General features: G+C 57.8%; 1 protein-coding gene across 6 annotated transcripts in view; it reads right to left on the bottom strand.

Moving 5' to 3' along the window:
• Positions 1-2,051: 2,051 nt before the first annotated feature.
• Positions 2,052-26,140, bottom strand: part of CXXC5 (CXXC finger protein 5) — a 35,753-nt gene continuing 11,664 nt past the window's right edge. For 3 of the 6 annotated variants that reach the window (XM_055113016.3, XM_057302414.2, XM_063604250.1), the window contains exons 2-4: positions 5,989-6,082; positions 4,479-5,562; positions 2,052-3,071 (exon numbers count right to left, since the gene is read on the bottom strand). In XM_055113016.3, the coding sequence (XP_054968991.1) occupies positions 3,027-3,071; positions 4,479-5,402 (969 nt within the window). In that variant the 5' untranslated portion in view covers positions 5,403-5,562; positions 5,989-6,082 and the 3' untranslated portion in view covers positions 2,052-3,026. Of the gene's footprint in view, positions 3,072-4,478; positions 5,563-5,988; positions 6,083-10,322; positions 10,425-26,140 lie in introns of those variants that run through there. The other 3 variants (XM_034960612.4, XM_003829198.5, XM_008954563.3) reach the window with 2 other exon arrangements.

Here is a 26,140-nt window from a genome sequence, read left to right as displayed (position 1 = left end):
GCAGAGACCCAGAGACACGGAGAGGCTTAGAGATCAGGAAAGATGGAGACCCAAAGACACAGGAGCGTCAGGGACCGAAAGAGACCTTCAGGACATGCAGAGAGTGAGCCAGAGAGAGACAGAAAGCTGGTGCAGGCTGGGGTCGGGCTGCATCCAGGTAGGGGAAGGGCCAGAGGCTGGGCCACTCTACGGAGGTGGGAAGTGGGAGGTGGGAGGTGGGGGTGGCCAGGGCTTCAGGAAGGACACACAGCCAGGCAGAAGGTGAGTGACATCTTGGTGAGATTTAGGTGAATAATAGTTTAAAAATAGCAACACCAGCTGCCATTGACAGAGCTTGCAAGCCAGGCCCTTCCCAAGTGTGATCGCATTTCATCCTCAGGCAACTTTATGGGGGAAACAATTATTGTCCCGTTTCCCAGATGAGGTAACTGAGTCCTCAGCATGTTTTCAGCCAGCCTCACAGCTGTCCCCACCCCTGGCCTCCAAACACAGAGGGGCTGGCTTACCATTTCCACAAAGCAGTGTGAAGCTGGAACAGGTGAGGAGCTCTGAGTTTTGGCTGTGTGCTGGGGAGTGGGCTCAGGAGACACGCTGGGCTGTGGGTTGGCACACTGAAAGGTACAGGCCGGCTGAGTCACAGCACCCCCTCTGGGCTGGCACCAGAGCCGTCCACCCCACACCTGTAGGTGTGCCAACGAGGGCCGGCTGAGGCCATCTGCAGCCTGTGTGCTGCCAGCAGCGGGCGGAGGCAGGAAGGGGCCTCCTGCCCGGTGCCCCCTGCTGGCCAGGCTCCCCCCACTCCCCACAGGAGGACCCTCCCCACCCTCCTCGAGGTTCTGGAGGTGCCGCTGTTTGCCTTGTGCTGGGGGTGAGGGTGCCCCCCAGCTGCAACACCTCCCCCTACTCCCTGCTGGACACCCCCCTTCGGCAGAGCCGCCTGGAGAGATCACAGGCAGCCACATGAAAGGGAATTTTTCCCAGGCAGAGCTGAAGTTGAAAGCTGCCTCCCACCGCCCTGCCTGCCCCCGCTGTGCCAGGCCAGGCTGCTGAGGCCCTGGCGCTCGAAGGGAGCTTGTGACACCTGGGAAGGGGTTGGGGGTCAGCGCCACCCCCACCCAACATGGCTGCTTTCTCCTCTCAGGACAATGGCAGAGATAGCCCATCTCCCCCACCTCACTGCCCACTCAGCCTCAGAAATCGCTCCAGCTCTCACCCACCTGAAGCCAGTGCCCAACACTGTCAGGAAGTCCTTCCTCAAGTCTAGCCTCCATCTCAGCCAGGCTCAAAGCAGCTGGGTGAGAAGAACGCTCCCCCAGTGGATGGCTAAGCCTCCTCCTTCAGGTTGGCCTCTGTGATGTACAGGGAGGGGCATGCCACTGCCACCCCTTCCTGTTCAGGCTGCCCTGGCCCAGACCATGTGGCTGTGTGGTGACTTCCCCAGACATTTGACCTCTGAGGTCCCCAGCAACCTTGTACCAACAAACCCTCTGAGAGTGGGGACAGTCAAAGCCAAGGACACCCCCATAACTCAGCCTAGCAGCCCTCAGGCCTAAAGAGGAATAGGCGTGTGTGTACAGCCAGGTCCCCACGAAGCTGAGCTGAAACTATTCCCTGGAGAATGACATTGGTGGCTGCGGGAGCATTAGATCCCTGCCAGGTAAGAAAGAAAGAAGACCCTGAACAGGCAGCTCAGCCTTACCCCCACCTGCCTCGTGGTGCTGGTTGCTTTACTCATCAGGCCCTGATGAACTTAGGTGAGTGAACAGAGGTGGCCCCAGGTGAGTGAAGGTCCCTGGAGGTCCAGGTTCTGAGGCATGGGGTGCAACCAGGCAGTGACTTCCAGATTAAGAGCCTTTCCCTCCTGTCTGCTGGGCTGGTTGCTCCTGCTCTCCCCCATTCTGGATCCAGAGGCCTCTCTTCCCCAAGAAATTCCCATTCTAAATGTCCCTGGGCCATCCTTCTTCCTCCTCCAGGTGGTCCCAGACAACCCCTGCTCAGGAACGGCCCCCAAGTCAGCCCCCCAAAACCGGAGAGCAAGAAGCCAGCGGTGCTTCGTGACACAAACATGCATTCGTTTTATTCACAAAACAGCCTGGTTTCCTAAAACAATACAAACAGCATGTTCATCAGCAGGAAGCTGGCCGTGGGCAGGGGGGCCCAGGCCGCAGGGGGCCCCCTGGGGACCCACCCCCACCAGCAGGGGACCACGCAAAGAAGCCCTTTCTTCTGTTGCCATTAGCAAGGCCAGAAAAAAAGGACTTATTTTCTCTAAGAAAAGTAGCCAGGATTGGAAATATCGAGATGGGGCTCCCCAGATCGTAATGGATAAACGAACAGAACTTTCATTTTTTTTTCCAAAATCACTGTTGGGGTGGGGGATCCCAGTCTCGGGACTATGGGTGCAGCTCAGCTGGCCTGGTGCTCCCTCCCCTTCTGTGAGCTCCCTGCTGGCAGCTCTGCACGCGTGGATGGATACAGAGCGGCTTCTACACGGCGCCATCAACATTCTCTTTATGAACGTGAGTGGATTCTCCAGGCAAACTATGCACTATTTCATGGTCGGAAAGAATCAAAGGAAGTTTAAATGAGGGTGGAGTTAAACTGTGCTAAATTACAGTAGTGCTTATTAGTAACTAGATTTCAAAAGGTTACAGAAAATTTACATTCTCTACACAAAAACTGCATCTCCTGCACAGACAACATCGACATCGACACAGGAAGGAAACTGATTGTCCATTCTTTGCCCAGGAAGTCTCGGTACTTTATAGATTCATCTTTACCTCTTTTTTGTTGTTGTTCTTCCGAAAAAGCAGTTTAAATTTTTTTCTTTTTCTTTTTATGCTAGGGACGTGGAGATGTTAAAACGACAACAAAAAATATATATATAAAAACAGGAATGAAATCTGTGAGATAATATTTTTGGTTCTAAAGACGGGTGCATCCGTTTGTCTTCGCCCGAATCCCTTGCTGGAGACCACACGAGCAGTGACATTGCACGGAGAGGGCAGCTTTGGGTTCCGCCGCCGTCACTGAAACCACCGGAAGGCGGCTCCCGTCGGAAGCATCACCTTCTGGCGGGGGCGGGAGACAAAAACAAGGAGAGAGTTCAGTCAGGGTCCGGGTAGGCCTGGAGCAAAGACGTTCCCCCGTGGATGGCCTCATGGCGGAGGGACAGGCATGGAGGAAGAGCAGCCACCCCTCGGAGCTCCTGCCACCCCAGCCAGGCCAAAGGAGGCGCTTGACCTGCTGGGCTGCTAGAAGGCCCCGAGGACTCTGAGGCCTCCTGAGCCACTGTGCCCAGGAACCCTCCTTCCAGAGAGGAAGTCCCTTCCCCTGGCCCAAAGGCAACAGCGCCAGGTGGCTGTGGCATGTTTCTGTAAGTGAGCGTGTGAGCACGTGCGACGGGTGTGCATATGGGTGTGTGCCTCGTGCTATGCTGAGCTGTGTGGTATGGAGCTGTGGGAGGTGGGTATTTGGGCTATTTCTCAAGCGGCCGTGTCTATGTGTGTGTGCATGTGTGTCTACACTGGACTAAAGTGGGTGCCTTTGTGTGTACATAGGAGAGCAGAAATGGAAGGGCTGGGGCTGGGGTTGGGGTTGGGGTTGGGGGAGGGTAACCAGGAGGCCATGGCTGGGATATACCACTGTTGTTTTCCAACCATTCTGGACATTTGCGTCAAGCCCACTCATAGAGGGGCGGGGACAAGGGCAGGGACTGCAGGCTGAAAAGATGCTTTTGTACCCAGGCCTGGCACTCCAGCTAGGTTGCTGCATCTGGGGGCACAGGGACGGCCCTGCCACAGGGGTGCAGAGATAGCAGCATGGGAACCCCTTGCCTTCTCCAAGCCAATCCTACAGTGGCTAGGTTCTTGTCCACTCCGGGCTCATGGTCACCTCCCCTTACCCCAGCCCCAAAAATCTGTCAACTAGGTGCCCAGACCAAGGATCCTTCCAGGCCTCAGAGCAGGGCACCCAGCACTGGAACAGCTCTATCCTTGGGTGGCCTTGGGGGAAAGATGGCCCTGGAGGGGCAAATGAAGGGCTTAAGGGCACAGGGCCCGTGAAACAGAATCCCTTAAACAGGGCAGGGGAGAGACCCAGAGTTCTAGGTCATGGACTGGATGCTTTAGGCCATGTCTGAGCATCAGAAACTTAGGACCTGTATGGAAATCTCAATACCTGACCCAGAACCCAGGAGAGGAATCAGAATCCCAGAGCCTGGCTGAGAATGCTAGGTCCTTGCCTGGAGTTTTATGCTTGCCTTGCAAATTATGGCCTGATAGGATTCTCAGAATGTGGCTCTGACTTTTGGGGCAGTAAACTGGTGTCTTGAAGCCAGACCCCCAGGCCCCAAGGACTGGGGGGGGCATCCCCCAGACACTTGCCCAGGTAGGAAAAGTGGGGTCAGGGGATGGGGGTGGGTTTGGACTGCCAGACAGACACAAGAGCCCACACACCTCCCTCTAAGGCGCCGTTACCTCCAGAGCAGCGGAAGGCTTCTTTTTGAGTTCCTCACATTTTCTGAATTTGCAAATCTGATGGCCAGTCTTTCGGTTCCTACAACTGCTGCACTGCTCGCAGTTGATGCGCCGCCGGCAGGGCGCGCACATGCCGCAGCGTTTCCGCTTCTTCTTGCCGGAGCTGATGGCAGAGGCCAGCTCTCCCTGCATGGGGTACTCAGCCAGGCCCGCCATGTGCAGCGCGCTCTCGGCCAGGAACACACCTGCCGGGGTCATAATGAAGAGGCCTGGGTTGATGGGGAAAGCGCCCAGGTAGGGGAAGTCGGACTGGCCATTGAGGGCTTCGGCACCTGCCACAGCCTCCATGTCAGGCAGGCCAGCACCCGCCTCGCTCATCAGCGGGAGATGCTCCTGCACCACACGCTTCAGCATCTCCGTGGACTGCGCAAACTGCTGCAGCGTCAGCTGTCCCTCGGCTGCCAGCTCCGTGGCCCGCTCTGCCTTGCTCAGCAGGCTGGCCACAGCACCACTTTTGTGCTTTGAGGTAGGGTTGCTTTTGTCCACCGCCATGGCCGCCGCCAGGTCGTGCCCATTGGCCAACAGGGAGGCAGCGGCTGCAGCCGCAGTGGCCTTGTCAGCAGACTCTCCGCCCATCATGCTGCCACCGCCACTGCCACCACTGCTGCCAAAAGAAGAGTAGTGGGAGAGCGGGCGGGAGCGGCGCAGGCTCTTGTTGAGGGGCTCACTGATGATACCGCTCTTGTTCCGACGCTCGGGGGGTGGTGTGTCATCTGCCACTGAGGCTGGTGCGGCGGCAGCCACCACTGCACTCTTGTCTGCTGCTCCTGCCTTTGGGCCACTGCTGCCACTGCCACCGCTGCCATTGGTGCTGCTGCTGCTACTGCCGCCGGCATCCTGGGAGCCACCGCCGAGGCTCGACATGGTGGGGCCGAGGCCCAGACCCCACTGCAGAGGGAGCCTGCCAACTGCCGAGGGTCCACAGACCAGGACCTGGCCCTGCTGCCCACAACAGAGATGCCTGGTGGGCCTCGCTGCTCAGGGCAGGCACATGGTCAGGTGTCCAGGTGGAAATGTCTTCACTCTGTCACAACAAGAGGATACAGGGTCAGGGCAGCAGTGAACACCTCCCCCTTCAACATCGCCACCACCGCCACTATCAACGGTCCTGTCATCCTGACCACCATGTGCTTGACCAGGCATTTATTAAGCACCAGATCCATCCTGGTGAGAAATTTCTTATTTGTACTATCTCAGTTAAGACCCACAAGAACTCTAGAAGCAGTGGCTGGTAATCTACTTTATAGATGAGGGAAACAAGATTTAGGAGAACTACCAGTCTATGAACACACAGCCACCAAGCGGCATGGTGGAGGCCCTAGTCCAGGCCTCCACAGCCCAGATCTGCTCTGCTAGGGTCTAGGAAGACCTGCCAGAAGCAGGCAGTCCTTCTTGTGCTGGGGTGGGAGAGTGTTGGAGATGCTTATTAGCTGGGTGCAGTGGCTCACACCTGTAATCTCAGCACTTTGGGAAGCAGAGGCAGGCAGATCGCTTGAGCTCAGGAGTTTTGAGACCACCCTGGACAACATGGTGAAACTCTATCTCTGCAAAAAATACAAAAGTTAGCCAGGTGTGGTGGTACATGCCTGTAGTCCTAGCTACTCAGGAGGCTGAGGTGGGAGGACTGCTTGAGCCCAGGAGGTTGAGGATACAGTGAGTTATAATCATGCCACTGCATTCCAGCCTGGATGACAGAGTGAGATCCTGTCAAAAAAATAAAAATAAGAAAAAAACCACCTCCACATCCTAATCTTCCTTCTCCATCTGAGGAGAAGAGTGCTTGATGGTACAGATCATTAAGTCTGGAAGGCTGCCCCTGGATCCTCATCTGGGGATTACTAATACACATCAGTTATTTCAAGGCTCTGACATGTCCTGCAGGCAAAGGAACCTGGTTGCCTTTGTGTAACCCAGTTTGCCAATGAGTGCAGAACCCTTATTTCAGGGATCTTCTCCCCTCCTGCTACAGGGCGAGCAGCACAGGGCCAGAGGACCAGCCGTCCCCTGCCACAGTGAGAGGACATGCTTGTGCACACCCTGGCACATGCTTCCTTCTCAACCCCCGAACCACAATCATTATCGTCTCAGACCTCATTCTTGTCTCTACTCAGGCCTCACTGTGGTGCTCTGGCCTGGCTCCCAGATTGGGGGCGGTGGTGGGCAGAGGCCTCACAAGGCCTGCAGAGTAGGGCCTGGGTGGAGGTCTCAGTGAGAACCCAGAGAGCCGGGGTGGGCTGTTGCCAGGAGGGGCCTCTGGCTGGGGCAGGCTGGCACTGAGGAGTAGGCGTGACCCTCAAGGGAATGGAGCCCAGCAGGAGCCTGTCCTCTGGCCACCTCCATATTTCCAAGGCAGCCCATCCCGGGACAGGGCCTGCTCTACTCAGGTCTCAAGGCTAAGGCGTCTGAGCTGCCTCCTCAGCTGAAGGGACTGGGCCAGATGGAGCAAGGCGGCAGTTTCCTCATCAGTCCCGGCTCTCCAGCCTCGCTTCCCTGTCTGCCTGCTGTGGCCTAGCATGCCCCAGGAGAGGGGTGGGAGGACAGGGCCCAGCCCCAGAGCAGCTGGAGGCTCAAGGGGGAGGCGCACATCTGGCGGGCCCCATCATGCCCTGGGCTTGAGGGCAGCACACACTGGATCTTTGTCCCCAGGCAACCCCAAAACCCCCCTAGTCACAGGACTCAAGCCTGTCCCAAGAGAGCATCTAGTCCAACCCTCTGCATTTACAGAGGGGGAAACTGAGGCCCCAAGCGGGGGGGAGGGGGGGCTTCCCCAGGACTAAGGAGTGGCCAAAGAGGACCGGGTGTGGGGAAAGGAAAAGCTCTGTCTCTAGGGTGAGGCGAGTAGCCGGCATCAACAGCCAGATACTCCCTGTCCCTCCCCAGTGGGCACCAGACCACCTAGGGCTCCTTCCTAGCAGAGGGAAATGGGTGAGGAGGAAGAGCTGGGCAAGATGGCAGATTCCACCAGGACAGAGCCGGGGGGCCCTGGCAGGGAATCCAGGCTGGGTTGGGGGGCATCAGAGGTCAGAGCTGAAGCAAGAAGACCATGTGTGTCCAAGGATAGCTGTGTTCCCTCCCACCTCATAACGGCCAAGACCAGGATGGTCTTTTCAGCCCCTCTCCTCAGAGACTGGTGACCCTTTCAGGAATCAGTGACCCTGGCTAGTTGTTGGGGACCAGGGTCAGTGAGATCAGGGACAGAAACCGTCAAGTCAGCTCATCCAGCTCCTGCCCAACTAAGCTCATCTGCCCTGCCCTGGACGACAACCCTGGCAGCCCAGATACTGCATGAGGGGAGAAGGCAGAAGGCAGGTGTCTTGTGGGCTGCAGAGATGGGGAGGGGAGTAGGCTGCGCCCCAGCCCCTGTGTGCGTCCCCCGCCTCTGTGGCCTGCTGGCTGGTGGCAGAAATCGATAGCTGCATTAACGCTGCTCCTGCTCTGCTCACCCCCTCCCTCCTCCCAGCTCCAGGATCTGGCTCTGCGTGCGGGGCGGGCAGGTCAATTAGAAGTCAGCTCCCTCCAACACAGCTGGCCTGCGCTCAGGGCTGGCGCTCTGGCTGAGTGTCTCGGCTTTTGTCTCCGTCCTGAGTCTCTCCTGGTGGGGACCAAACCTCATGTTCTGTTCCTCTCTTGGAATTTCTCTAATCTTCCACTATTCTATCCTTCCTCAGGGCCCACCCACCCCCAGCCTCTGAGGTCCTGGGACATACTGAGCTTGGGACCAGAGGATGTGATATGTCACCAAACAGGTGCTGCAGGCAGAACACTATGGTTTTTCAGCCACAGAAGTTGAAGGGAGGTGGGTACACGGGGGGACTGGCTCACAGGGACAACTCTGTTTTCAAATCCAGAGTGGACAGACATGAACTCTGGTCCTCAAGCTTGTTCCAAATCGGCCCTGGTACCTGGCTCATCTTCTCCTTCAGACCTTAGGAAAAACTGATGCCCTGGTCCCAGTGGACCCCTGACCAAAAGCCCCATTTGCCCTACTCATGGAAGAGGAAGACATAGAGGGGACGTTCTCCCAGGTCCCAGCCTTCTACTCTAGGGCACACAGCCATCCCCTTCCAGGCCAGGAAGGGCCTGGCAGTGCCCAGGCAGCAGGGGAGGAGTCAGGGCTGCGTTGAAGCGGAGCGGGAATGAGCGGGAGGGAAAGCTGGCGGGCAGGCGGGCGGCGGCGGGCGCATCCATCATCGGCCCTGCCAGGAACGCATCCAGCCCCCAAAAAGAAATACTGCGCCTGAGGAGGGACAACAAAGGGCTCCGTTTCATCAGCAATGCGGAGCCAGCGCCCCGCCGCCCCGCCAGCCGCGGTCAGCCCACAAAGGACCCCTTTGTCCATGCAGGAGCCGGCCAGCCGGGAGCTGGGACCAGGGGCTGACGGGCGGGGACAGAGCACGGGGGGCTGAGGGGGGACGAGTCATGGAAAGCTGGGGGGCAGAGGGGCATGCGGGGGCAGAATAGAGACAGGTGGTGGGGACAGAATCATGAGACAGAGAACTAGAGGGGAGGATCAGAGAAAAGGCGAGCTGGAGAGGAAGGGCAGAGGGTCAAGGTTAGTGGAGACAGTGTCATGGGAAGCAGTGTCTGGGGTAACAGGGTTCAGAGACCCAGGGACCCAGGACACCTTGTCCAGGCTCAGGGACTTGAGGGTCTAAAAGACAAGGAAACAGCCCTAAGGAGGGAATCCCAGAAGGCAGCTGGGCATGCCCACAGGAGAGGGAGGCAGAGGGAAGGGTAGAGAAGTGGCGAGGAGACCAGATCAGACCCACTGTGTAGCCCAAGGCCTGAGAAGAGGAGGTGGGGAGGAGATGGGGAGGAGTCTGGGGAGGAGGGTGGGGAGGACACTGGGGAGAAGGACTGAGGAGGAGATGGGGAGGAGCATGGGGAGGAGGGCTTGCGGGGAGGTGGGGAGGAGGCTGGGGAAGAGGTGGGGAGGAGGCTGGAGAGGAGATGGGGAGGAATCTGCGGAGGAGGGCTGGGGAGGAGGGTGGGGAGGAGTCTGGGGAGGAGGGCTGGGGAGGAAGGTGGGGAGAAGGACTGGGGAGGAGGTGGGGAGGAGGGCTTGGGGGAAGGAGGCTGGGGAGGAGGGTGGCAAGAAGGACTGTGGAGGAGGTGGGGAGGAGGGTGGCAAGGACTGTGGGGGAGGTGGGGAGGAGGGCTTGGGGGGAGGTGGGGAGGAGGCTGGGGAGGAGGACTGGGGAGGACCGAGGAGGAGGTGGGGGGTAATGGGTTCTTGGCCCCAGAGCATGGCTGCAGGGCCCAATGCCTCCTGTAGGCTCCAGCTAACTGGCTGAGCTGGAAGGAGAGGGAGACTCATACCTGGGGCCACCTTCCTGGCAGTGGAGGCCACCCCGTGCCTCTACCCTAAGGCTCTGGCCAGCCCCAGAAGGCACGGAGCCTGCCCCCTTCTAGCCAGCCCCCACCACCTGTGTTGCCACTCTGGTTTCCTTAACCAACGGATCCTATCAACCAGCATTTACTGAGTATCTACTGTGTCCCAGGCCCTGTGCTTTTATGCTTTACATGTCTTAGCTTCTGAATGCCTCCCCAGAACCCCGGGAGACAGAAACTATTTGCCAATTTCAGACATGAGGAAATTTAGGCTCAGAGAGGTTCAAGCTGTCAGCCTCAGGTCAAACAGCTGGTGCCTAGCAGGGGTAGAGCTTGAACCCAGAGCCCAAGTGTTAGTCACCCTGTTCTGTGGCCACTTTTGCAAATGACAGAGTGGCCCAAGGCAGGTGACCTAGGTACCCCAAGGCTGCTCTCACTCCCCAGGATTGTTACCGTGCCTGTCACCTCTCCGTGGTTGGGGGCAAGCTGTCACAGACCCCAGGAGAGTGCCCCCACCTGGGGCACTTGGAGATGCCCAGGGCCTGGAATGCTAAGCCAGTGACATCATAATGCCAGCTGGCAGTGAGGTCACTGGAGGTGGTGGCAGTGCCCTTATTCAACCCTCAACCCTAGAAGAGCCTCACTTCACCCCCCGCAGGGTTCAATCTTGAACTCTCGGGCCAGAAAGCACTGGGAAGGAGGGGACATCCTGGGATGACATAGTGCCATCTGCACACAGACATGTACACAGGTGGCCCACAGCTGGATGTTCTAGATATTCCTTTGCACACATCTTCCCTGCACCTACCTCGACAGCAGCCCTGTACCTTATGATACCGGAGAGACAGCAGAGCACACAGACCCAGACCCCAGCACTGCCTTCCAGGAGTGCACAGGAGCTGGGCCCACAGTCACATGAACCAGTGTGAAACAAGAGCCGGAAGGGGACACAATGAGCTATCTGGGGCCTTCCTGGAGGAAGGGACTGCTAATTTGAGAGTTAAGGATAAGGAGAAGCAATGAGAGGGGACAAAGGCATGAAAGAGAGCCTAAGCAGGTGGGGAAGTAGACGTGAGGTGTGTCTATGAGGCTGGCAGGGTCCCAGTTGTGCAGGGCCTTGAGGCCAAGGGCAGAATTATTATTATTATTATTATTATTTTAATTTTTAGTAGGGATGAGGTCTTCCTATGAGGATCAAGCAATCCTCTCACCTGGGCCTCCCAAAATGCTGGGATTATAGGCGTGAGCCACTGCGCCTGGCTGGCAGGATTTTTAAAAAACAGTTTTATCGAGGTATAGTTTACATACTATAAAATTCTGCCACATTAAAGTATACATATAATTTAATGATTTTTAGTAAATCAACAGAGTTGTGCAACCATCACCACTACCAAGGGCAGGGTTTGACCAAGGCACCATCCCCGCCATTCCTTGCTGGCTGACCAGCCTTGCAGCCATTCTGCCTGCCCAGGGAGGCTCGTGGAAGAGGCTGCGTTTCAGGACCCCCAACACTGGCCCAGCAGAGCTGCACACCCTGGCTCAATGCACCACTTTCCACGCTTCCATGCAGCACTTGACATCCCGGCCCTTGTCTCCTCCCCCCACCTTGGTGGGCTGGTCTCCTTGGCCTGCCTCCAAGTGAGGCAAAATACGCAGACAGGCTGATGGTGGGCAAAGCAGACCACAGGCTATGGTGGTTGAACCAAGCTGGGCAATGGGGTGGAAGGGAGGGTGTTCCGTCTCTGATTTCCATGATTCAGCCTGGGGAGTTTCCAGAGGGAAAAAGAAGCCCTGCTCAAGCCCAGGGAGACTGGTCTTGGAGGCAGGGAGAAACGCAGCCCCAGGCGGAGAGCACAGGGCACACATCCAGCTATGGATGGACACACATACCCCCACACACTGGCCACTGCGAGCACCCAGAGGGTGGCCTGGGGTGAGACATGGCCTCAACCCCACTAGAGTCACCCCAAGACTGACTGCCAAGGACAGAACAAAGGACAGCATTTCTATATCCCTGACTCCACACCCCTGACCCTCTTACACCCCTCCTCCTGGGTTGGGTACCAACCATGCCTTGGCCTGAGGACTAAAGGGTTTGAGCAAACCTGGAGTATGTAGAGCTCTGTTTTCTCTCTCTCTCTTTTTTTTTTTTTTTTTTGACAAGAGTCTTGCTCTGTCACCCAGGCTGGAGTGCGTGGCCCGATCTCAGCTCACTACAACCTCCGCCTCCCAGGTTCAAGCAATTCTCCTGCCTCAGCCTCCAGAGTGGCTGGGATTACAGGCGCACACCACCACACCTGGCTAATTTTTGTATTTTTAGTAGAGATGGGGTTTCACCATGTTGGTCAGGCTGGTCTTGAACTCCTGACCTCAGGTGATCCACCCACCTCAGCCTCCCAAAGTGCTGGGGTTACAGGCGTGAGCCACTGCACCCAGCCAGGCTCTGTTCTGTTTTACGGTGCTCCCCAAAACAGCTGGAGGAGGGGATCAGCCCATTCATGCACAGCAACACTGAGGCCCCGGGCAGGAAGTAAGCTCTGACCTGGGGCTCTAGGGACTGAGATGCCTGGGATGCCTCTGATAAAGACAGGCCCTTTCCTCAATAGGCACCTCCCTCAGGCCAGGTTCCTTTCCTGGAAGAGTCAAAGGTTCAGGAAGACCCTTCCCCATTTTTTGACCTTGGGAAAAAACTGGCCTCTGAGACAGTTTTCCCATCTGTCACCTGGGACCATAGCTAACAAGTATGGGGCTCTTCCTATGTGCCACACTGTCCATGCTTTATCTCATGTTATCCTCATACCCAATCTCTGAAGGAAGTCCTATTATTGCCCCATTTAGAGCAGGCAATTTGCTTAAGCAGGTGTAATGACGCCTTGTCTATCTGGGATCCCCTGAATCTTGTAGTAAACATTTCCCAATGTGGTGATCTCTGAGCTGACACCAATCAGAAATCAGGCCCACGTACCCCCTCAGGACCTCCCTACTGATGGGCCTCACCATGGGACAAGCCAGGGAAGGCTAGTCCAGGGATGCATGAGTCAAGAAATCAGAGATGGCGCACTGTCCTTCTGGGGCTCCTGTGTGGGGTGTGTTTGTGTGTCTGGGGTTGGGGGAGGCATATGTGCCTAGGACTGGCTAGGGAACTGGAGGCCTGAGGCCTAGGTTTGTGGCTCCACCCTGTCCCTCCCTGACTGGTGACTTTGACCAAGCTCTTTCCGCCACTAAGCCTCAGTTTCCCATTTGTAAAATGGAAAGGAATGGCTCTTGCTTCTCACCCCGAACTACTGCAGAAGTCACGATCCCAGGGCATATCATGGGGAAGGAGGTAGAGATACAGAGGGAAAAAAAAGGATTCCAGACAGCGATCCCCTCCACCCTCCAGACCTCAGGAGGAAGGCCCCAGAGGCCGAGATCAGTCACTGATATGATCTGCAGGTAGGAAACTGATTTGAGAGAAGGGTTTTGAGCAGGACGCAGGGCTGAGACTGAACCCTAGAAGAGGTGAGACCTATTGTGGCAAGGAGCATCCATTCCCTTCCACTCTTAAGTTCCCCAGAGGACATTAAAATAAACAGCAGGCCCTGGCCGGGCGCAGTGGCTCACACCTGTAATCCCAGCACTTTGGGAAGCTGAGGCAGGTGGATCACCTGAGGTCGGGAGTTCGAGAACAGCCTGACCAACATGGAGAAACCCTGTCTTTACTAATAATACAAAAATTAGCCGAGCATGGTGGTGCATGCCTGTAATCCCAGCTACTCGGGAGGCTGAGGCAGGAGAATTGCCTGAACCTGGGAGGCAGAGGTTGCAGTGAGCCAAGATCACGCCATTGCACTCCAGCCTGGGCAACAAGAGCAAAACTCCATCTCAAAAAAATAAACAAACAAACAAACAAATAAATAAATAAAAATAAACAGCAGGTCGTAATAATGCACACTTACTGTCCACCAGGCACTGTGCTAAGCATTTCACATGCATTTTCTCACCGGATTCTACTACAATTATTATTATCCTCATTTTACAGATGAGGCAACTGAGGCTCAGGGACATAAAGTCACCTGCCTAAGGTCACAAGGTCAGTAAGTGGCAGAGCCAGGATTTAAACCCAGGTCTGTGTGACTCCAGGGCCTGGTGCTCCAACCCTGGCTGAGGGTTCCGCAGCACATGGAGGGAAGGAAGACTTCAGCTAAAGGGTGAGGTCCAGTTCAGCTCTCGGCTTGGGGAAATCCCCTAGGTTTCCCTTGGGTCCTGGAGGGTGGCTCTCAGGGCCCTGTTGCAGAGAAGTCTGCAGCTGTACCCCAAGGCCCAGGAAAAGATGGGGAAGGGGCTGCGGGTGGGCCAGACGGGGCAGGCTGGGCCAGAGCTCCGGGCATTCCGCAGCCTCCGCAGGAAGCAGAACGGGACGGAAACCGGCTCCTGCCTCCTCCCCCAGAATCCTGTGGGCAGCCCAGCCGGCCGCACAGAGGCCCTCTTTGTGCCTGCCCCAACCCGCCACCCGCGGCTGGCCCAGGGTTTTGAGTTTCCTGGGGGGTGGGGGCCCAGCCACTGCTAAGCCTCCATCTAGCTCCTCTCCTGGGGGCAGTCACAGCAGTCCACAGCTGGAGGAGGAAGAGAGGGGATGGCCAGGGCCACTCTAGAGACCCTGGGGGCCTGGAGTCTGCCCACACCCCATTCCTCCAACATTTACACACTCAAATCAGGGGCTGGAGGTGGGAGGAGGGACCCAGAGACAGAGCTGAGGTCACCCCCCAGAGTCTGCCTCTGCCAGCAGCCACCAAGCCCATCATGACACACCTGGAACCCCCCGCCCCATCCCACGCCATCCTGGCGCTCTTGGGCCTAAAGTGGTGTACACAGTGAGGTTGGGCAGGGGCCGGGCAGTCCTTGTCAAACCATTTCCCACTCTCCGAGGCTCCCTGGACACAGGGCTCAGCAAGCTAAGGCCTCAAGCTCACTTCCCGGTATTTCGGGGGACAAAAGCCCCTCGGGTGGCATAACTGCCCAAGGATGCTGGGCACCTGGGAGTGGGCTCAGGGGGCTGGAGCGTGTATGGTGACGAGAGCAATGCATACAGTGTGTTTTCACGTGTCTACCTGGGAGGTGTGCTGCACAACTGTGTGTGTGTGTCCAGTGGACTGTGAATGTGCCCGGTTGAGTGTGTAGTCTCAAGATGTCACCCTCTACAGACCACAGCATTAAAGCATATATGGGGATCATGTAGCAGTGCTGGGGGAGATCTTTGACTCTGTGACCTCCCTGAGGGTAAAGTGGAGGCATGTGTGTGCGACCCAAGTCTGTGAATGTACATGGATGTCCAAGTGCATGTGTGTGCGAATAGGGTGGTTTACGTGGTGAGAGGATGTTTGTGGAGTCTTCTGGTCTGTACGTGTCAACACATCTTTGCCGCATGAATGCCAGTGTGTGTATGTTCGCATGCACTGTGAGTTGTGTCAGGAGCTCTGGGCTGTATGAGTCTGGGGCCCTACTGGGACGGGGATGGTGTAGACAGGAACTGGTGCCAGCTGCTAGGGCCCCTATGGAAACAGGAAGCTGCCCACAGGTGCACCTGGGCTGTGGTGGGGGCTGGTTCCATCCAGGTTCAGTTTGTGCCTCTGAGAAACCAACCCAGGGTTCCACTAGCCGAGAATCTGTCCCAGCTGTAAGGGGGACACCTGTCTTGTCTGCTGTTCAAGGTCCAACAGCTCTGGCCAGTGTCTACCCGCCTGCCTGGCCTGAGCGTGGAAAAAACTGGAAAACAAAAGCCCCCAGACCGCAGGCCCTCCCTGCAGAGGCGTGGGGGAGGCAGGCGAGAGGCAGGAGGCTGAGGAGGAGGGAGGGAGGTGTCGCCGCAGCCCCGGAACACAAAAATAATGAGGCGAGAGGGGCCATGGGGCCGAGCTGGCTGGTTCCGGAGTCGCTATCTGACCTTGACAGATGCCACAGCTGGGCGCCCGGAGAGGAGCCGCCGCCACAGTGCTGCAGAACCCCCCCAGCACCTCCCCCAGGCCAGGGTCGATGGAGGCTCAGGCTGGCCCCAGCCACAGGCAGCCACCCCATGAGGCGGGAGCCAGAAGACCTCGGAGCACCTCCCAGTAGGGTGGATGGGGATGGGGTTGGGGGGTCTGGAGGCAAGGGAGTGGGAGCAGGGCCACTGCAGGGCACAGGAGGCAGCAGTGGGGTCTCCTGAGGGTGCCCCTGCCCTCGGGTAAGGCTACATGTGTGAGAAGCACGCAGAGCCTGCCATTGTGTGTGTGTGTAGCTTGGCTGTGGGGCTGAGTGTGTGTGTAGAAGGGAAGTAAAGCGTGAGTATGGGTGTGACAAAAATTGTACTTGTGTGCATGTGTCCTTGGGGTCACACAAGGCTGGGAAGACAGGCTAATGTCCATGAAATGAGTGTGGCCACATCACTTGGTGTGGGCACCGATCACTCCCCAAACTCATTTAAAGCCATAGCTGTCCTGGCAGGTGTGAGCCATGCTGGGTCTAGGGGTAGGGTGGGAGACAAAGACAGCCACAAGTCTTGTCACTTGCAGATGGCGGAGGGGCGCCCCTCCGGCCCTTCCTGACCTACCCTCTCTCCCGCTATGGCGGTTGTCCCAAGCACTCAGTGATGGGCACGGGGCTGGGCACCGCCACTCTAGGGACATCAGCCAGGGGCTGGGGTGTGAGTTGCAGGAGGGGATGCAGGGCTGGAGGTGGATTAGCAATTCCGAGCACTGGCTGCATAATTAAAAAATCATTACGGCAGGCGGGCAGAGCTGAGTGTGAGCTCACGCTTAGAGCGGGCGGGGACACTGCCATGGCGCTCCCCCTCCCACTGCTTCCCCGAGGAAAAATCCCACCTGCTAATATAATTATGGAAAAACACAAGCACAGAAATTTGGTTTCAGCAAACAACGTGCCTCAGTGCCCAGGGCCTGCCTGGCCCTCAGCACAGCGAGCAGGCTGGCCACTGGCATCCAGGGCTCATGGCAGTAAGGCAGGCCCTGCTAGGTCCAGACATTACCTCCACCCGCTCAGCAACCCCCCAAGAGAGGAGACTGGGAGGGGTATACAAAGCCCAGCTCCCTAAATCCCAAATTCAGGAGAAAATGGGCTGGTGCTGATGGTTTACAAACGGGGAAACCGAGGCTAAGGACTCTACATAAGGTCACTGTGTTTGTGGCAAAGCCAAGAGGAACTGGATCCGTGCTCAGTGCAACACCTCAGGGCTCAACATCCCCTCTCGACTCCCCCTATCATCAGTCATCCCCCAGCCTTCTCCGCTCCGCCTGGGATAAGCATATCTCTCCCGAGACTGAAGAGAGCCTCCAAGCCAGGTACCCCGGCATGGCCCAGAGCCTACTCAGACCTGCACGCCACGATGGGGTTCAGGGACAGGGCGTCCTGGGCTCGTCTGGGTTAAGCCAGGCGAGCAGAGCTGGCTCCCGCCCCGAGAAACGCGGCCAGCTCTGGGGCACAGGCCCCAGAACGGCAGGAACAGCCGCCATCACCTCGGGCCTGGAGCGGGCAGCGGGCCTGGTGCGGGCAGTGGGCGGCGCGGGAGGGAGCCGGGCCTAATTAGTCGGCCTGGGACCCGGGCGGGCGCCGGGGCGGCAGACGCGGCCGCCAGAGCCGCGCAGGCACGTCCGCGTCCGGCTGGGAGGCGGCAGGGAGCCGGGAGGCGCCCTGAGCCGCGGCGGGACGGGCAGCCTGGGAAGGCCTGGGCCAAGGAGATTCCGCACCGAGAAGGCTGGCCTCCCCTCATTCCACGGTGCCACCAGGCACAGCAATTAGAGGCTTTCAAAGTTTGTCCTTAATTGGTTTCATTTTTGCCTCATAAATGATTCATGGCCCCAGAGGTCTGCGAGGCGGAGGGAGTGGCAGGGGAAATTTGGGGAGGTTTTTGCCTCGGGCCAGGCCCCCTACCTGAGGTTGGGGAGGGTGCCGCAGGCCCAGCCCAGGAAGGGATGAGAGGGGCTGGGAGGCCTCGGGCAGGTGGGACCCTGCAGCAAAAATTAAAACCCAGGCCCTCTCCTTGGAGCGCTGACTAATTAGGAACTGCAACTTCTTTTCAGCACACCAGAGCTCTGCATCCAGGCCTGGAGCCACCGCAGCTGCTGGGGCCCTGGGAGCATGAATAATAATGTAATGATAACAAAATAACAGTGTCAGTGGTAATAATAAGGATGGCGAGAACAACATACGCGTGATCTCTTTCAGCCACCCCTGCTCCCCCAAACACTAAGATCTGTTTTACAGATGAAGAAACTGAAGCTCATAGGCCTGCCCTCTGACCCTCAGTCTGATGCCACAACCCCTTAACCCCCAAACCCCCAAACTCTTAAGAGCACAGGACTGACTATTCACCCTCCAGGAATAGTGCCAGGAGGGTCAGGAGCTGCAGGGCCTAAGGAAGCCTAGGAATGGTCCTGAGGCCTGAAAGAAGACCCCAGCCGGTACCAAGTGGCCCCACACCCACCTGAACCAGGCTGGCTCTGCCCCTCAACAGGCTGTGTGACCTTGCAGGGCCTTAACTGACCCATCTGTAAAATAGGGGCACAAGAGCCCTATGCCCCCACATTGAGTGCTAACCCAGTGCTGGGCACTAGGATAGACAGGAGATACCATGGACCCCATGGTCAGAGAGCTCCCAGTGTAGGGACACATAGAGAAAGGTTTAAAAAAGTCTGTGCAGAGAACCCTGAGTGCTCAGTCAATGGGCAAAGTGCTGGGGAGCAGCACCCAGAGGGCTTCTTGGAGGAGGTGAGGTGGGAGGAGGAAATGCCTGTCCTCTGACCCCATAACCAGTCTACACAGGATGCTCGGGGAGTGGGTGTGGCCCACTTAAACCCAAGACTGGGGTTGGACCTTGAAGAAACCCAAACTACAGACCACATCAGAGTGACAGGGATGCAAAGTGCCCAGCTCAGCCTGCCCATGATGCTCCCTTTGATCCTGAACAGCTATGGGAGGTGAGGCATACTAAACTGAGCAGGGCCCACCTGGCCCCTGGAAATCCTGGAGGTGAGGGAACACACGAAACAAGTCAGAGGGTAAATGCTGGGTGGGCTGACTCCGTTGGAGCAGGGCCCAGGGTCTCACAAATATCATCTCCTGTATTCTTCAGTTCCTCTGACACATGCACCAGGCTCCCCTCTCAAAACCCACTGGTCCTCAGGCCCCAGCCACAGCACAGTCTCAGTCAGCTCACTGCTCTTCCACCCAGCCTGCCTCCACTGGGCAGTGAAACAGCCTGCGCCAGAGCCAGCACCACTTCAAGTGGTTATGCGTCCCTGCGCCTCTCCGCAGCTCTCTGAATGGCATCTGTGATCATCCCCATTTCCCGGATGAGCAAAATGAGGCTTAGAGAAGCTAAGGGACCTGCCCAAGGCCACATAGCTCAGGAGCGCCCACGTTCATCTCCCTGGCCTCTTTGTGGCTCAGTATCCCTGACCTGTCCCAGGCCTGGCCATTCTTGCCCCAGTCCTGACCCTTCTCCTGTCTGGACAAAGACCACACCAAAGCCCACGCTCCTGCAGAAACTAGGACTTGATCTGGCTGAGGCTTGTGGTCAGAAGACCCACAGGAGGTCCAGGAGGTAGTGGGGGTCTCTGTGTACCCTGAGACCCCTGGGGCATGGGGGTCTTCTGAGGCTTGGATGGGGTAGTAGGGGAAGCTCCCACAGGCACACACAGGGATGGGGGTGAAGGGGGTGAAGGGGCTGGCCATATTCTGTGGCTTCCTCCCTGGGAAGAGTCAACTTCAAGGCCCCTATCACCCATACTTGGGAGGAGGCCGCCCATGGGATTCTGAAGCTGGGGCACACGTCCTCTGGAAATGAGACTGAGCTCTACCCACCTCTGCTCCACCCTGCTGGAGGACACTGCTGAGAAGCCGGGCAAGGCCCACCCTCTCCGAGCCTCAGTGGCTTCATCTGCACACTGGCCCGATAATGTCCTTTGAGCCCTTTGAAAAAGCCTTTGAGAATAGGTTTAGAGGTTTTCCTTGAGAAAAGGGGTTTGGAAGAACTGGTCTATTTTTGGTTGGGGGCACTTGAGACACTGGGGTCAGTGTACCATAGCAGCTTGACAACGGCTTGTTGAACACACAAACAAGTGGCCGGGTTCTTATCCTCAGCAGGTCTGGTCAACAAACCCTTCCCAGGTGCCCACTCTGGGCCAGGACACTGGTCTGCCCTTTGCTCCTCGCTGTCCATCTACCTGTTCCAGGGCTGCCCAGCCAGGTCACTGGGGTCCCTCTGCCCAGCTTGCCCGGAAGCTGCACGTCTCCAGTGGGTCAGCACTGACGTCAGCAAGACTGGCCGGGCGTGGAGCCCGCCACCTCCGGAACCACCAATTAATTAACTTTTTCAAATTAATTTCCCAAGCAAAATTCCATAATTACATCTGTCTCCATCAGCCCAAGCTGGGCAGGCAAGAGGACCCTGCAATGAGATGGAATGTGGTGTAAGGGGGTGGCCATACCAGCCCTGGGACCAGGTCAGAGAGGCCACTGGGGGTTAGGTTTTACCACAGTTGGGCACTGGCCTGGCATCCTTATGGATGCTATCTGGGAAAGGAGGGGGCTGAGAGACCAGAGCATTCCGGCAAGGAGGTGGGGGCTCAGGGAGACCCATGGCCGGCCCAGCTCATCCCGGTGCCCCCATCCCCCACCCCGGTGCCCCTAAACCACAGCGGGTCTTGGCATGGCCCAGTAGCAGCACAAGCACCGCGAGGCTGAGGAGGCCGCGGCTGCGGCGTTCTAATTTCCCAAAGGGGCTGAGATTAATTAGCTCACACACAGGCGCAGAGAGGGAGAGGAGAGTGGGAGCAGGAGCGGGCAGCGTCAGGCGAGGAGCTGGCTGGCACTCCCCCCTGCCCGCCCAGCAGGCAGTCGGCGGCCTTGACAGCCTGGGTGCTCTGAAGGTCAGTGGCCAAGCTGGCTGAGCCAGCAGATTGGCACCATCTCCTTCCCAGAATCCTCAAGACCAAGGCTGGGGTACAGTGACCAGGAGGATAGTCTGGGGGGAAGGGCTCCGCTGTCACCACACTCTATCAGTTCTGTGCCAGGTGCTCTGTCCACATCATCTTGTTTGATGGTCACAGCAACCCACAGAGGTAGGCATCATGATTCTCCCATTTTGCAGATGAGGACACTGAGGCTCAGAGCTGAGTGGGGCACTGGTGTGGGTCAAGGTCAAGCACGTGTGGACAGTGGAGGTGAGGCTGAAAAGAAGTCTGGCCCAACTCTAGAGCCCACACTTCTTCCCCTGGACCCCTGTGCAGGTGTCAGGGCTACAGGAGCTCTGGGCCTGGGGGACTGGAACACCAGTCACAAAGCTCCTAAGTGTGTCTGCGGGGAATGAACTTACCCCTGCCTCAGAGAGTGCGCAGGGCAGACTCGCCCAGTCATTTCACAGATGAAGAAACTGAGCCCAGAAAGGGGAAATGATCTGAGGCTGGGACCAGCCTCTAGTAAAGTCAACCCGATGAAGTGACCTTTAGTGAGCCCTGACCCAGGGCCATGCAGCGCCTGGTGCTAAGTGACACACGGACCACGGGATGGGGGGTCATTGTGGCTATGTCCCTGTATACCAAAGAGGAAGTGCCAGCTCAAGGGCACTTGCTCAACTCCTCCCTGCAGGGTGCCCAGGAGAGGGAAATGGAGCCCCTGGGGAGGGGGTGGAGGAGGTGCGCAACCCTGACCAGGCCCCGAGGCAGCTTCCACAGGCCTAACCATGGAGTTTCCCAGAACCTGTCTGCAGGAAGAACCCAGAAACCCCAAGGGGCATCCATCTGCTCCTCAGGGGATCCCTCACCCACCCATCCACCCTCCTCCCTGGAGTTAAGGGGTTAGGTTAGCAGTTCCAATGCTCTTAGGTTCAAACCTGGAAAGTGCCTTGAGATAGCAGAGGGACCTAGGAGAGTTAAGGAGCTGGGCATGGGGGAGGGGGCTGGCTCAACTAGGAACACTACACATCTTGTGTGTAATGGGGCGAGGGGAGCCCCTCATCTCAGAGACACAGGCTCAGGCCATGCCAGGGTCCAAGTGGGGCTTTGGAGTCAGGATTCCTCTCCTAGCTCTGCAGCCTCCAGCCTAGGTGACCTCAGACAGGTTGCTGACCCTCGCTGAGCCCAACCCCTAGCCAGTGAAATGCAGCCGCTGACAGCCCCCACCTCGTCAGGTCCTGGAGAGGACCTATGTGAAGGGGTCAGTGTAGCGTCCACATGCAGTAGGTGCTCAACTAAGGATAGCCGTGTTGTTGTTTTTACTGTCCACATCTGCCAGCATAAGTGTGAACGTCACGGACAAGTCAGGCCAGGCGTGTTGGGTAACCTAGGTCATGGCCCTGGTTCTGTCACCGTTTGCTTTTGAGCTCTGAGGCAATCCTTCATGCCTCAGTTTCCCCAGCCCCAAATACAAAGCATTCCCCCTCTAGCCTGCAGGACCATGGGGGGATGGACATGTGGTAGAAGCCTGAAGGTTACAACGAGGGTAGCACCCCACTGGCCAAGCTTGCATCTCCTCTTCTGCCCAAAGGAAGAAGGCCTGCCTACACTTCTAGACAGCCTTTCCTCCTACCTCCCTCGCCCTCAGCCCTGCCGGCTCATGTCAGCTCTTCTTAGATCTCCCACAGCCCTGACAGCCCTGCCACAAAGGCACATCCCAAGCCTCTCGCCACCCTGCAAAGGCTCCATTTGCCACCTGGAAGTCCCTGCTCAAGTCTAACATATAGCCTTGCTGTGTGAGCGTAGGGGGTGGGAGACAGAGAAAGCCTTGAAACTACAGTCGGCTCTCTCTGTTCCCTCTGATATTAGGAAGCCTCCAGGATTTTCCACCCAACGCCCATGGGTTCCTTTGCCCTGGGTCCAACCCATTCCCATCCCTCCCCCAACCCCTGGCCCCCAGCTCAGCCTCTTCACTCAGGTACCTCAGCATCCCCATCTGAGAACAGCCCTAGAGAAGGCTAAATCCAAGACATTCTAATTAAGGAGCCCTTGTTGTGGGATGCCACCCCCAGAAAAATGCCAGGTCTAGTGGAGCAGGTGGAGGGGCACGCTCGCCTGGAGATCCAGGTGTGACATAATGAGAACTGATGACAACACACCCCACCATCTACTTCAGGTCCTGCGGTTTTGAGACAGAGATGAGAGTCATACTGATCTCACAGGTGACAAACATGAGGTCAGAGAGGTGAGCAGACTGGCCCATGATTACATAGCAGGCAGCGACCAAGCCAGGTGTGGAGCCCAGGCCTGTCCAACTCCAGAGTCCGTGGCCCGGGCATCCAGTTTCCTGACTGGCCACTGCTGTTTGTGTCCCTCAGGATGCTTGGGTCCCTCTCTCCTCCTCAACCACGGTCCAGTCGTTTATGGAGAACTGTGTGGCCAGGAGGAGGGAGCCCAACTGGGCCTGAGTCCTTATAGCCACATGCCCTTTGACCACTGCTAGGCTGTCTCAGTACTGTAGGCCCAGAATGACCTGTAGTCTGGGTGTTAGGAGATTGCATCCAAAGCCCTTCATGACCATGAAGCCATTCCCATCAGACTCACTTCTCTCATCCGAAAAACGGCTTTTTTTTTGGCAGCATATGGAAAAGGGGTATATCCTTATTTCTGCCCAGTGCAAGGAAGGCAGGCCCCAACCCCAAAGGCGGGCAGAGGCTTAAAAAGGCTCCCTGAGGGCATACCCTCAGCTCTCAGCACCCCAGGACTTCCTTATACACAAGCCAGCTCTGTACCCATTTTGCAGGGCTGTAGACTAAGAACCAGGGACATGGCCAAAATCTAAGTGGGGGCACTGGATAATGAGGGCCTTGGCAACTAAGGGGACAGGGAGAAGCAGGTGTGCGGTAAGCAGGGAAGGTAGGCAGAAAGACTCCTGGGCCCATTTGATCAGAGGTCTCATTCTTCCCCCCATCTCTGGCACACCCCTGTCACCTCCCAAGGACCCCATGCCCCAGGTCAGGGAACCAGCTGGCCACTTAGTGGTCCTGGGGAAATCGACTTTCCCTGGCACTCCTTCTCCAGCCTTTCCTTTTCCCAGCTCCCCTGTATCTCTCCCCCATGTACCCAACCCACTCTGCCTGGGCCAGAGGCCCTGTACTAGAGGGCAGTGGGTTTAACACTCTCATGCCTGATACTTGGACCTCCTCCCCAGAGAGGGCAGAGCCAGGTTGGCTATGGGAAAAAACCATCTCCACTTCCCCACCCACACCTTGCAGAACCCGGTGGACACAACATGGCTGAAGGCCGGGCCTCTTCCGTGTAAGCCTAAACAAGGGGCGTCTAGGGAAACAGAGCCCTGACCACAGCAGGTGCGCCTGTGTGTGCCAGTGCCCTGGCCCACTCTATGGCATCATCTAGGGGTAAGCTATGGCCTGAGAATGATCAGGCCCCAGTGTGTGGGGCCAATGGGGTGAGAGTGGCCTATGTGTGCACGCCTATGTGTGCCTGTGTATGTGCATTCGCCTAGGTACGTGCCAGTGGGTGTGTGTGCCAGAGGCTGGGCTGTGGCTGGAACCGTGAGTGTGCTTCTGGAGCGCCACATGGGAGCTGTGTGTGCATGGTGCATGTGACCGAGTCTGTACCACGCGTGTCGGCTGGGTGTGCTGAGTCGTGTGGAACTACGTGTGCTGCAAGTGACTGTGTCTGTCCTAAGTGTGTGCCCGGGTGTGCCGCGTGTGGGGTGCGTGAGTGTGCACTCTGCCTGCCAGGCCGCAGGGCCTCTCGGGGCTGCTGGGGATGGGGTGACTCACGTCTCCTGAGCTAATCCTGCCGCCCGCCCGCCCAGCTCACCCTGCTCTGCTGGGCTGATGGCCGACAGCGCAAGAGGTGGGGGGGCGGCGCGGGCAGCCGCGGCGGGGAGGCTGGCTTGATAAATAACCTGCTGCTTCCCCAGGCCTCTGAAAAGGGGAGGCTGCAACATGGGGAGGAGCATGAGGGCGGAGGTGGGGGAGGCTGTCCTGGTCCCCCAGACTCCGGCTGCCCTGGCCCCCTCGGCCCAGGCTGCGGCTCCGGGGTTCCTGTTTCATCGAAACCTGAGCTGGGAAAAGCCTATCGGGTCATCTTGCCTGTCCCGCCGGCCACCAGGCCCAGGCAAGCTGCCCCTCAGGGGACAGGCCCGCAGCCTGGCCTCCCAGCCAGTGAGTGGGTGGGTGGGGGGAGGATATTTCTGTCCAGACTAAATGCAGCTCTAGGCCTCTGTCTGTGTACTCCCCCCAACCCCAGCAGCTGCTCCCAGAGGCGCCCTGGCTCTGCAGGACTGACTAAATATAGGCCCCCCACCCCAGCAAACCCCCCATGTTCACCAATTCCCAGTGGCCCCACCCACATGAGGGTAGAGGGGAAGGCTGAGGAGCCCACTGTGTGACCTTGGGGCAGCGTATCCCCCTCTCTGGGCTCTCAAGCTACGAAAAACCAAGCATTACTCAGCTCTGGGCCCTGCCCTACCTAATGGGTGCTTTTGGAGTGTAGACCACAAAGGTGACTGGGTTGGGGTCTTCGCATAGGAGATAAGGGCTGAGGTCCCCTCCCCAGAGCACCCCAAACGCCTTTAGGCTTATAAACATGGCCCCTGCATCCTGCCCGTTCCTTGCCCAGGCCGGGCAATACCAGGCTCCTCCAATCTGCCCTGGCCGGATCCTGGCCAGGAAACAAGTTGTGCCAGGCTTGGGGTGGAGGGGCGGGAGCATGACAGCTGCTATTTCCTGGAGGCCACAGTCGGGCACAACCCGGATTCCTGCCTGGCTCCACACTCCACCAGAGCCTCTTTGAGGCTGCAGGCCCTCGACAAGGCACCCCCTTCCCCGTGTCAGAGCTATTATCAGACCCCACAGGATCATCCCGCTCCCCTCACTGCACTGGCACAGGCAGGAGGAAGGTGCCTGGATGCAGCTTGCCTCTAGGACTGGAGAGAGGTGGTCTCTGCAGGGTTCCACAGGCTGGGAGGCAGCCCCAGCTTCCCTCCTTCTGCCTGCCTGCCCACCCGGCTGCTTCCCCCAGCCCCACACGCACCAAATTCCCCACATGCCTGTCTGTCTCTGACAGCTCGCGCAAATACTTGGCTGCGCGGGCACCCGCTGTTCTGAGCCTGCTGCGCCTCCTCCCTGCCTTCCCGGGGGGCTTTGCAGACGCAGCCAGGGATGGAGGGGGCCAGAGCCAACCAAGAAGCTCGGTGGGCAGTGGGAGAAAGCAAGGGCAGGAGGGACCAGCCTCAATGCAGAAGCACCACCTCCAGGCCCCGGGGCCTAAAGGACCTGGGAGGCCACTGAGAGCCAGCCCAGGCGGGGC

The sequence above is a fragment of the Pan paniscus genome, chromosome 4, assembly GCF_029289425.2.
Source record: "Pan paniscus chromosome 4, NHGRI_mPanPan1-v2.0_pri, whole genome shotgun sequence".
Classification (NCBI taxonomy): domain Eukaryota; kingdom Metazoa; phylum Chordata; class Mammalia; order Primates; family Hominidae; genus Pan; species Pan paniscus.
The sequence above is the reverse complement of the archived record's forward strand: the minus strand, read 5'-3'. Positions and strand labels throughout refer to the sequence as shown.